Here is a 12,758-nt window from a genome sequence, read left to right on the forward strand (position 1 = left end):
ACTGTGAAATGTTATTACAATTTAAAACAACTGTTTCCTATTTTAATACATTTCTAAAATAGAATTTATTCCTGTAATGGCAAAGCTGAATTTTCAGCAGCCACTCAATTTTTATTAAATTTTTTTTGTAACATCATAAATGTCTTTCCTGTCATTTTTGCTGTTGCTGCTTTGCTGAATAAAAACATACCTTAAAAAAAAAAAAAACAGAACTTCTGAATGGTAATGTTATAATTAAAATTATTAAAGTAAAATAAAAAATAAATAAACAAATGTGTATGCATGAAAAACAGAGTCTGTATATTTTGGTACAAATTTAGAAAACACATTTTCTTTTGTTAAAAAGGAAGATAAATGACATTAATTTGTTAATTTAATTAATTTAATAAAATCTATAAATCTATTTTATTTTTTCATAGTTTTGTGGGAAACAATTTTTTTTTATTATGAACATCAAGTAAAAAAAAAATTTAAAAAATCATTTATTTAAAACACAATATAAATTGCTGAATAAAACTATTAATTTCTGATCAAAAATCCTATGCATAATGTTTAACGGTAGCAAATATGAAAAATTAAATAGTTATTTTCTTATTTTGTCCGACTGTAATAATTATAAGGATAATAAAACTAATGTTTTATGACATTTTGAATGAAAACACAGGTGATACCACATTTAGATAAACATTTTATTGAGTAAAAACTGTACTAACAGTATGCTCTGTTGATGTAATTGAAGCTCAACGCACTATGACTGTGGATGTGAAACCCAATATGACATGTTTTTACTTTTCAGCAAATGTGTGTTTTTGTGTCTTTTCAGTGCAGATCAGCTGCGGTACTCAGTAGATAAGTGCTTTTGAAGATAAGTCTCCTCTGGGCTTCTTAATCTTGTCAAAATTCTTGGTGATGACATCATACAGCACGGCCTAGTGTTGAACGAATGGATGCAATCAGTCACAGCCGTCTTACAAGACACATACACACCACCGTACATTCAAATCAGAAATTGAGATGGTTTGTTTACAGTAAGTTGAGACTTACGTAAGTGTTGCGAATCTCCAGGACTATGATGCGCAACTCACAGTACTGGTGCTGATCCAGCTCATGGACAAGCTGTCTGAAATCTCCCTGTTGCCAAGCAACAAAACAATCAAATTATTAGAAGCTCTAAGAATTTTGAAAACAGTTAAATGATAAGTGGTTTACTTGAGCTAAATAAACTGACCACATGTGGCTGTTTGGAAGCCTTGGCTACAGCATCTCCTCTCTCACTGTAGTACCTGAGGAAACCCAAACACATCACAACTGCATATTCATGTCTAAAATATATATATACAGACATACAGTGTTTCCCCTGCCATTATATTAGGGGGGCGATTTCTCCTTCGAAAACGCAGACGGGATCACGGAGTCCATTCATAAAAACGGAATTTACTCAATAGCGCAAAATGCCACGGAATTCGTCAGTTTTTAGATGAATAAATCAAAATTGGGTCTGTCACTTAATTCGAAGTACGGTTTAACGTGTAACAGAAATATATTACTAATATATTAGTATTACTTTTGTACAGTATAACGTACGTCTTTATATATTTCTATTTCTGGCCAATTTAAATAAAACAATTAAAAAATAAAAATAAATATTACACCAGATTAACCACTTAATTGCAAAAAAAAAAAATTCTATAATTATTATTAAAACCTTTTTAACAGAATATTCACACAAATATTCTTTCATGTATTAATTTTAACAGAAAACCCTATGTTTTTTTCTTGAAAAATAAAAGGGTTTAATTTTCATTAATGAATAAATGTTTAATGCCTTCATTTGATTATCAGAAAAATTAAAACAAAATTTCTAAAAAAGAAAGAAAGAAAAAAACAAAAAGATTGTAGGGCCCTATTTGTTCAAAATGTTGAAATTGAGAGTTTTGGACTCTTTTTCACTGAAATAAATGTTTTTGTTATTATACAGAGAGCAAAGCACTGAAAAAAAAAGTACTGTTGGGTACCGGTACCCCTGCCCCATCCATCCCACTATCCCCACCCCCCCAAAGCTGTGAACCTAGGGGAAACACTGATATATATCACATAATGTAATGTAATGTAATGTATAATATTTATATAAATGTATTTATAATAAAGACATGGAGTATTTATAATGCAGTCTGGTCACTTACTTGGAAATCTGTGTCTGGAATCCCTCGATTTTGGTGCGGGTGTTGGTAAGCAGTTCAAAAACTTTTTCCTGTAGGAACATTTTTGCTTTTATTTACATAAAATTCACACTTACTGCTATAAAATTATATACACAACACTGTTTCACACAACACTGGGTCAGTGAGATTTTCATAATTATTTGTTTTACCAAAATGTAGTAAAAACAGTAATATTGTGAAATATTATTATAATTTACAACTGTTTTAATTTTAGTATATTTTAAAATGTAATTTATTCCTTTGATGCAAACCTCATTACTCTAATTTTCAGTGTCACATGATTTTTTAGAAATCATTCTAATATGCTAAATATGGACCTCAAGGAAAATTTCTTATTAGTACTAATGTTAAAAAATAGCTGTGACTGCTTAATATATTTGTGGAAACAAAAATGAAGATCTTCCAAAAAAAAAAAAAAATCATAATTTAATTTTGATATAAAGTAATTGCGTTTGCGATTTTTTGAAGGTTTAATTTTTTTTTGTGACTTACTCTTTTAAATGACACATTTAATGCATAAATATGAATAAATTCTTATGTAAACTTAAAGCGATGTTTCACCTAAAAACTACAATTCTGTCATTAATTACTTACCTTCATGTCGTTCCAAACCCATAAGACCTTCATCCATTTTCGAAACACAAATTAAGATGTTTTTGATGAAATCAGAGATCTTTCTGACCCTGCATAGACAGCAACGCATGTTGACAAGTTCAAGGCCCAGAAAGATAGTAAGGACGTTAAAATAGCCCATGTGACATCAGTGGTTCAACTGTAATTTCATGAAGCTATTTTGTGCACAAAGAAAACAAAAATAATGACTTTATTCATCGATTTCTTTTTGCATTGTGGTACGCCTCATGAACGCGTGTTGAAGATTGACACGAAAGAGAAGAAACTGTTGAATAAAGTTGCTATTTTTGTTTTCTTTGCACTCAAAAATATTCTCATAGCTTCTTAAAATTAAGGTTGAACCACTGATTTCACATGGACTATTTTAACAATATCCTTACTACCTTTCTGGGCTTTGACCGTGGTTGTTGTGTTGCTGTCCATGCAGGGTATAAAATATCTTAATTTGTGTTCTAAAGATAAACAAAGGTCTTACAGGTTTGGAATAACATGAGGGTGAGTAATTAATGACAATTTTCATTTTTGGGTGAACTATCCCTTTAAACAAGATTTATTCATTTAACAAAAGTTATTTCATTTTGTCACAAGATAGGTTAATTGACCTGTACAGCAACTCCAAAGTTGTTCCCATCTTCAATTCTGGGGACCTGTAGCTGTATCCACATTGACACCTGGTACACAACACAAATATTACACAATGTACAAACATGTCCCAAAATGCTTTATTAAATGTATCGTGCCAGCATACAGAATAAAATATCTATGTGCAATATATAGTGAGGTAATTATATATAATTGAACCAGTTGATCAACTGACAAAACACTGACTCAAACTTTTGAAATCTGCATAATTATATATGATATACAATATATGATAGCACTTCCTCACCGTGTTAAGACACTCCTTCAGAGTCTGGATCTCAGGCTTGATCTGTTTGAGGAGTTTCTCTACTGTCTCATTGCAGGCGATGGGACCACAGGGAGGACCTTTTAGATCACAATTAACATCATTAGTTTAACTTTGTAACCAGTCGCCAGTTTGTAAGGATAGAGATGGATGGAGATACATAATACTTTCTCTAAATCTTCTGTATAATTTCATGACAGTTCACACTAAAATGAAAATTCTGTCATTAATTACTCACCCTCATGTCTTTCCAAACCCGTAAGACCTTCGTTCATCTTCAGAACATAAATTAAGATATTTTTGATGAAATCTGAGAGCTTTCTGACCCTCCATAGACATTAAGGGTACTATCATGGTCATAGAAACGTAGTAAGGACATTGTTAAAATAGTTCATGTGACATCAGTGGTTCACCCGTTGCTGTCTATGAAGGGTCAGAACGCTCTTGAATTTCATCAAAAATATCTTAATTTGTGTTCTGAAGACGAACGAAGGTTTTACAGGTTTGGAACGACATGAGGGTGAGTAATTAAAGGAGAAGTCCACTTCCAGAACAACACTTTACAAGTAATTTACTTGTCATTCAAAATATTCATGTCTTTCTGTCTTCAGTCGTAAAGAAATAATGGTTTTTGAGGAAAGCATTTCAGGACTTTTCTTCATATAATGGACTTCAATTGTGCCCCCGATTTTGAACTTCCAAAATGTAGTTTAAATTCAGCTTCAAAGGACTCTAAATGATCCCAGCTGAGGAAGAAGGGTCTTATCTAGTGAAACGATCGGTCATTTTTTTCGAAAAATAAAAATTTGTATACTTTTTAAGCACAAAAGCTTGGGTAGCACAGCCTCTCGGATGCACGTCCACGGGTCGTTCTTGAACGATTCATTCATTTTGAACAAATCTTTAATATGACTCACGAAGAACTAGTCGTCTCTGGGAGTGATTCGTTCAGTCGCGCATGCACAACATCCTATTAGGTTCTGTACTGGAATTAGTTCACCTGTTTCGAGTCTTCGGGTTTTTCGAGTCATTCGTTCATCTTATGGGGCTGTCACATGATGCTGCTAAAATTAACGAAATGACTCAAAAAAAATTCATTCATTTTCAAAGGTCCTAGTCGGTAAAATGATTTGAACATCCCATCACTACTACGAATCACGTGTAAGTTTATCGTCTGTGCACTCCAGCTAAAAAAGGTAGAGTATGGTGAAAAACTCCATCTTATTTTCTCCTACAACTTCGGAATCGTCCGACACGTTCTACCTTTTTGTTTGTAAACAGCGTGACTTACTTGCACTTTCTTAGTCTTTGCATATTCGCTTTGTAAACACTGGGTCTGTAGTTCTGCCTATGTTCCGCGTGACCTTTCGACATGATTCAATATGTAGCGTCGTGAACGCGCATACCAGAACCTGTTTTACACAAGCTTTTGTGCTTAAAAAGTATACACATTTTTATTTTCCGAAAAAAAATGACAGATCGTTTCTCTAGATAAGACCCTTCATCTTTGGCTGGGATCATTTAGAGCCCTTTGAAGCTGCATTTAAACTACATTTCAGAAGTTCAAAATTGGGGGCACAATTGAAGTCCATTATATGAAGAAAAATCCTGAAATGCTTTCCTCAAAAACCATAATTTCTTCACGACTGAAGACAGAAAGACATGAACATCTTGGATGACAAGGAGGTGAGTAAATTATTTGTGAATTGTTGTTCTGGAAGTGGAGTTCTCTTAAATATAGCTTCAAAGGGCTCTAAACGATCCCAGCTGAGGAATAAGGGTCTTATCTTTCAAAACGATCTGTCATTTTTTTCGGAAAATAAAAAATTGTATACTCTTTAAGCACAAAAAAGCTCATGTAGCACTAGCTCTGGGATGCGTGTCCACGACACTATGTACTACTGAATCACGTCGAAAGGTCACATGGAACTACAGACCCAGTGTTTACAAAGCAAATGCGCAAAGACTAAGGAAGTGCAAGTAAGTCAAACGCTGTTTACAAACAAAAAGGTACAACGATGTCGGATGATTCTGAAGTTGTAGGAGAAAATAAGATGGAGTTTTTGCCATACTCTACCTTTTTGATTCGTAGTGTCGTGGACGCGCATCCCAGAGCCTGTGCGACACAAGCTTTTGTGCTTAAAAAGTATACAAATTTTTATTACAAAAAAAAAAAAGACAGATCGTTTCGAAAGATAAGACCCTTCTTCCTCGGCTGGGATCGTTTAGAGCCCTTTGAAGCTGCATTTAAAGGAGAACTCCACTTCCAGAACAACAATTCACAAATAATTTACTCACTCCCTTGTCATCCAAGATGTTCATGTCTTTCTGTCTTCAGTCGTAAAGAAATTATGGTTTTTGAGGAAAACATTTCAGGATTTTTCTTCATATAATGGAGTTCAGTTGTGCCCCTTATTTTGGAAGTTTAAAATAGTCAATTATATGAAGAAAAATCCTGAAATGTTTTCCTCAAAAACCATAATTTCTGTTTTGACAGAAAGACAAAAACATCTTGGATGACAAATTGTTTGGATGACAAATTGTTGTTCTAGAAGTGGAGTTCTCCTTTAATGACACAATATTCATTTTTGGGTGAACTATGCCTTTAACAGTGACTCAGTGCCACCCTGTGTTCATGTTGTGAATTACACCTAGTCATGTATCTGGGGGAATTCAGGACAAGGGAAAAGAGAACCGAACAAGTAACATTTTCAGTTTCATTTTCCAAATTACTTCTACAGATTTACCTTCATCCTCTTCCTCTTTATCTCCTCCCTTCTTTCCCGCTTTGGCCTCTTTCTGCACGAATAAAATATCATTAACGACCTCGAATCGATTACTTAAACCAAACTATAGACTGCCTTGGAGGTGCAGTACAGAAAATCAAATAATTTAAAAAGAAATGAATGTGAGCAATCATGATTTATATGCTTTATAACGATCACCTCCTCTTTCTTCTTCCTCTTGAGTTCTTCTTTGACAGGGTCTGGGATTGGGATGTCTAGAGGAGCCTTGATGACTGACAGATCCTTCAAACTACAGGAACCCTAAATAATAACAGAAATACAACATTTCTTAACCACAGCATAATCTGTACTCATGTTAATGTTACTTCATGTTAATAAATCCACCTTCTATTTTCACATGATCATATCGTACCTGTAAGATGTTGTCCATCTCTGCAATCTTCTCAGGGAAGAAGTTTGAGATCAACTGCTCGGCCTGTTTAAAACAATCAAACATGACTTTAAACAAACTTTTACTACAATTATAGTTACTGGTGTAAAATAATAACATATTATTATTGGTTGTTCTTTAAACTCTGGTATGTGCTTACAATAGTGTATAATGTACTGTTTTATTGTAATAACTATAATAACTGAGGTATTTTTGGCATAAACTACAATTACTGTGGTACATTTTTAAAAGTAATTAAAGAGCATCACGGAATGAATGTATAATTACCTCCTTGGTGATTTTTTTGGAGAATCCATCCACCTGCAAAGTACATAGGCAGTGTTTGTCAAACTAGCCACACAAACACAGGTTCAATATATACGCTATTTATAAGCAGGTTAGACTCAAAATGCATAATGTCTGTCCAGTAAACAGTCATAAATAAGTTTAAATAAGGTTTCGGGCCTATAACAGGCGTCCTACCTGTTTCTTAGACGCAGGGCTCATGTCTAAGGAAGTCATGGTTGCAGAGTTATCGTTTCGATTTGCAAAACTTTATTAAAGCTATTTGCAGAAAAACACGCGTTTAATGTTTTATCCCACTGGATGCCGTGGGATTTTGGTTGAAAAGAGGAGATGGGATCCAGTTGGTATCGACGAAACGACGAGAACTCACAGTTAGTCAGCACAAAAAATGAAAATGAAAGTAAATTAAGCGTTAAATAAATAATTATTGATCTGACCGAAAGGGGGCGACAATAATCCTAAAACGTTCGGTGAATTACGGAAACAGGCTTTGTTTTGGCAGCTAGAATAAAAGTCCTACTGTTATTTATTTATTTACTTATTTATTTAACTAGGAACAAACTAATTTGATGAAATACGGTACTAGTGTTTAGAACAATTTGGCTTAAATTAATTTCGCATTATGTTCTTTTTTTGTAAAAACTGATAATAGAGTAACTAAGGAATGAATTATAGAAAACTAATGTAGGCTAATTCAGCCTTTATCTAAATGTATACTATCATTGTAGTATTTTAAAGTATGGAAAAATGTCCAAATAAATAAATATTTTGAAAATTAGAATATATACATTAGCAGTCAAAAGTTTTTGAACAGTAAGATTTTTAATGTTCTGCTCACCAAGCCTGCATTTATTTGATCCAAAGTACAGCAAAAATAATACAATTTTTAAAATTTGTTTACTATTTAAAATAACTGCTTTCTATTAGAATATATTTTAAAATGTAATTTATTCCTGTGATTTCAAAACTGAATTTTTAGCATCATTACTCCAGTCACATGATCCTTTAGAAATCATTCTAATATTGTGATTTGCTGCTCAAAAAACATTAATTATTATTATTATGTTGCAAACAGCTGAGTGGATTTTTTTCAGGTTTCTTTGATGAATAAAAAATTCAAAAGAAAACCATTTATCTGTAATAGAAATATTTTGTGACATTATACATGTCTTTATCTTCACTTTTAATCAATTTAAAGCATCCTTGCTAAATAAAAGTATTAATTTCTATAATTTATTTCCCAAAAACAAAACAAAACAAGCATTCAAACGAACAAAACACACACACACACACACACAAATAATAATAATAATAATAAAAATAAAAAAATACTGACTCCAAGCTTTGAATGTATACTGTATAATGTTACAAAAGCTTTTTATTTCAGATAAATGCTGATCTTTGGATCTTTCTATTATTCTAGAATCCTGGAAAAAATGCCCTCAACTGTTTTAAATATTGGTGATAATAATAAATGTTTCTTGAACAGCAAATCAGCATATTAGTATGATTTCTGAAGGATCATACTACACTGAAGACTGGAATATTGAAGCTAAAAATGTAGCTTTGATCACAGGAATAAATTACATTTAAAATATATTTAAACAGAAAGCAGTTATTTTAAATAGTAAAAATATTTCAAATTATTACTGCTTTTGCTGTATTTTGGATCAAATAAATGCAGGCTTGGTGAGCAAAAGAGAATTATTTAAAAAACATGAAAAATCTTACTGTTCAAAAACTTTTGACTGGTAGTGTAATTGTTTATGTATTTCACATTATATAAAAATGGCCAAAATATTGCTAATATATATTTAAATTAAATGAAAATTAAATAAAATGTACTTGCGATATACAGTATTTCAGTTATTTATTTGACCTGATATGATTTGTTCTATATTGTATTATTCAAATCTATAAATATTATTAAAAATATATTTAAAAAAACACATTTAAGCAATAATAATCGCAATATTTTCTCACAGTTTTGATGGTATGTTGTAAATGCATTTACACATTACACACTAAACTACATTCAAGTGTGGGTTACTTGGGAATTGAATCTGTGAAATTAGTGTTGATTATTTTCTTGTCCCTGAATTAAATTTTGTAATACATTTTGAACTTGGAAATCTAAACAAAATTTGGAAAATATATTTTTATTTAAAAAATGTCAAAAAAAAGTCCATAAAAGTCAATTCCCTACATATTGATCTTGCTCTCGAACAGTGGCGATTTCTTTAAGACTGCAAGGGAAGCTCAGCTTCCCCTATAATGTCACAAAATTAATGGTCAAATTATGTACTATTGTATTAACATTTTATTGACTAAAAATGCGTTAGAAAACGTTCATCTCAAAGACGAGTTCGTTCAGAATCAGTTAGATATAGCAGGTCGGCTGACTTGCTATATCTAACTATCTAACTTCTCATACATTCCCGTAGCGTCACAGTGCATTTCCCCGTTGAAGCCCAGCGTCCATTGACTTCAATGCGGCTGCTTTGAACGTTTTTTTTCAGTGCTTTGAAACTAGACGGTCATTGGATAAACGCTGCGATTATGTCCCGCCCCGGGACGCTCAGCGTCTCTGGGGGTGAATGAGGAGCAAATGAGGAGTGGGCTGGCCTGGACTCCGAGCTTCTGCGTGATGATTGGAGGGTCTGTCGAAAGATTGCATCTCCTTTTGACTGACAGCGATTTTGTACTATAAGGAATCGCTGAAGCTATTCGCGCTCAGTCCCATCGCGGATTTCTCAAGTTCAGTCGAAATAAAAACTGCTGCAACCTATTTCTTTATATTTGCTTGGCGAAATTGCTTGATTTTCATCATACATTTCACACAATTATACACCACATTCCTTGTTTCACTTTTACAGAGTTTAATATTTTTTTTAGATCGTTCATTCATTCATTCATGTTAATATTTAATGTAGTAATCAATATATATATATATATAGATTACTACATTAAATATTAACATGGAGGATGACTATAAATTAATATATATATATATATATATATATAGTAATCTTGAAAAATTTTAACATAACATAATGAAACCTTATATTTCTATTAAAATACTTTATAAATAAATAAATAAATAAATCTCCATAATAACCTTATTTAAATTGCAAAATATTTATACTATATAGTAGCATCTGACTAAAAGAAAAAATACATCATATTTTGCATAATAAAACTAAAGCTTTTTTTTTTACGATTGTTTGCATTGTGACTTACTTATGACAATAAGGCACATTCTTGTGAATAAATAAATAGACAATTTTATGATGTAGGCCGAAAATGAGCTTCCTCTATTTGACAGACCAGTAGCCGCCACTGCTCTCGAAATATTGTCACTATGAACACTTTTACATGCTGCTGAAGCAAAGGCTTACCACATGTATCACGTTCTGATCAGTTACATCATTTGTTCAAAGGCCTAGAAAACACGAGCACCACTGCATTTATAACTAAGAAAGAAAACAACAGTCTGTGCAATATTTTATTATGCAAGAGACTCGGACCACGGACAGAGGCAACACCTAAGATAAAAGATAGAAAACACTGCATGCTGTTTCCCATAATACAAATACCAGAGCACACTGCAATTATGTGCAGACTACAAGATCTAATCATCAAAACACTGTTTATTCCTTGACTTTCTGCTCATTCCATCACAGATATTGACTGATGAAACAGTGGGTTGTTTGCATATCAAAGAACTGAACACATCTTCATGATCTTGTCAACCTGAAATAAAGGAATAGTTCACCTCAAAATTAAAATTGGCTGAAAATTTACTCAGGCCATCTAAGATGTAGATGAGTTTGCTTCTTATCAGAACAGATTTGGAGGAATTTAGCATTACATAACTTGCTCACCAACGGATCCTCTGAAGTGAATGGGTGCTATCAGAGTCCAAACAGCTGATAAAAACATCATAATAATTCACAAGTAATCCACACAACTCCAGTTAAAAGCTGCATGTTTGTAAGAAACAAATCCGTCAACTCTTTTGGACTGTATTCACTTGTGAATTATTGTAATGTTTTTAGCAACTGTTTGGACTTTCATTCTGACGGCACCCATCCACTGCAGAGGATCCATTGGTGAGCAAGTGGTGTAATGCTAAATTTCCCCAAACTTCTACATCTTAGATGACTTGAGGATGAATAAATTTTCATAAAATGCTTATTTCTGGATGAACCATTTTACCATTTTAAGAAACATACACTGCCCTTCAAAAGTTTAGAAACACCCCTGGCAAAGTGTGGATGATATCAGCATAAATCCTTATCATTTTTTGGTGCAAACACATTAAATTAACTTGACATTATCACTGATGACCAGCAATAATAATTTTCATTTTGATTACATAATAATAGCAATATATACATGTCAAAGTCAGACATGCCTCTTTGCCAGCTGTGATGCCTAGTTACTGGTTTAAACTTGGCCCAGGTTTTTAAAAGATTATTGGGTCAGCACACCTTAATAGCTTCAACAATCGACTGCCAATTAAGTTTACAATACAATGAATTTAGCCCCAGATTATGCATAGCTGTAATAGCTGCTAATGGTGGATATTTTGATGAATTGAAAATTTACGTTTTTTTTCTATGTACAAACTGTTTATATAATAAAATGTGTTTTCGTAGTTTGTGTTGTCCCTTATATGCGAAATTATCACAAATTAAAAAGGATTCATGCCAGTATTGTCCAAAACCCCACTTTTTTTTAGGGCGTTTACAAACTTTTGGAGGAGAGTGTGCAGTATATTCAACGTGCATATGTTATTTTTGATCAGGTTAAAACTTTTCAAGTTCACATGGCTATAGTAATTATTGGTTGAAATGACCCATGCAATGCATGTTTTTGTTTCTGCACTGTCCAAAGGGCAAAGTTCTCCTTTCTCCACAAGGGGCAAAGTTCACTTTTGTGTCTCTTAGCAGTTTGTGAGTGTGTGTTAGTGAATGAACGTAAGAATGCTCCGTGCTATCATAAGTATTAATTTGACAAATTCATTACCATGCAATGTTTTAATGTAATATTGTTCACCAAAAAATGTGGTGTGGAAACAGTTTTCTCTCAGACATTGCTAGTGAATTACACAATTACAAAGAAATATAATTACAAAGAAACAGCAAGAAACATTAAATTAAATGTGAAATTTTAAAGTAGAAAAAACAAAATAAGAATAATTATCATTGTTATTATTGTTACTATTATTTACAGCTTAGAAAAATCATTTTACAGTGTAGTCTAGTAAGAATTTGTTACAATAATCTACCCCCCTTAATGTACTTATGATTTCAACTCCCGTAAACTATACAAAAACAGTAGCTTTCATAAGAATAGAAGAATATTGCATGATTTTATTGTTTCATCTTAAGTCTAGATGTGTTTACAATGGGATAATGAGTATAGTGAGCCATTGGGCTTTTGTGGATTTGTTACTTCACACAGATTAAAGTCTAACCACAATGTCTTTTTAGCTTATCTTTATCCAC

The 12,758-nt window shown here is 32.5% G+C and overlaps 1 protein-coding gene across 1 annotated transcript; it reads right to left on the reverse strand.

The window, feature by feature from the left end:
- Positions 1-675: 675 nt before the first annotated feature.
- psme1 (proteasome activator subunit 1) lies at positions 676-7,651 on the reverse strand. Its single transcript, XM_051098811.1, has 11 exons — positions 7,423-7,651; positions 7,228-7,260; positions 6,922-6,984; positions 6,708-6,809; positions 6,510-6,561; positions 3,745-3,842; positions 3,458-3,526; positions 2,184-2,251; positions 1,229-1,283; positions 1,045-1,131; positions 676-929 (listed from the first exon to the last, which is right to left on the reverse strand). Exons 1-11 carry the CDS (start codon positions 7,459-7,461, stop codon positions 843-845), a joined length of 753 nt encoding a protein of 250 aa, XP_050954768.1. The 5' UTR covers positions 7,462-7,651; the 3' UTR covers positions 676-842.
- Positions 7,652-12,758: the final 5,107 nt, after the last annotated feature.

Source organism: Labeo rohita, chromosome 24, assembly GCF_022985175.1.
Source record: "Labeo rohita strain BAU-BD-2019 chromosome 24, IGBB_LRoh.1.0, whole genome shotgun sequence".
In the NCBI taxonomy this organism is placed as follows: domain Eukaryota; kingdom Metazoa; phylum Chordata; class Actinopteri; order Cypriniformes; family Cyprinidae; genus Labeo; species Labeo rohita.

Bases quoted from the DNA above. Each gene is read 5' to 3' on its own strand.
- psme1 (XM_051098811.1), bottom strand. From the start codon at position 7,461: ATGACTTCCTTAGACATGAGCCCTGCGTCTAAGAAACAG. The intron at 1,284-2,183 runs GTAAGTGACCAG...GGGTTTCCTCAG, and splicing joins TTCCAGACACAGATTTCCAA to GTACTACAGTGAGAGAGGAG. The intron at 1,132-1,228 runs GTCAGTTTATTT...GCTTGGCAACAG, and splicing joins CTTCCAAACAGCCACATGTG to GGAGATTTCAGACAGCTTGT.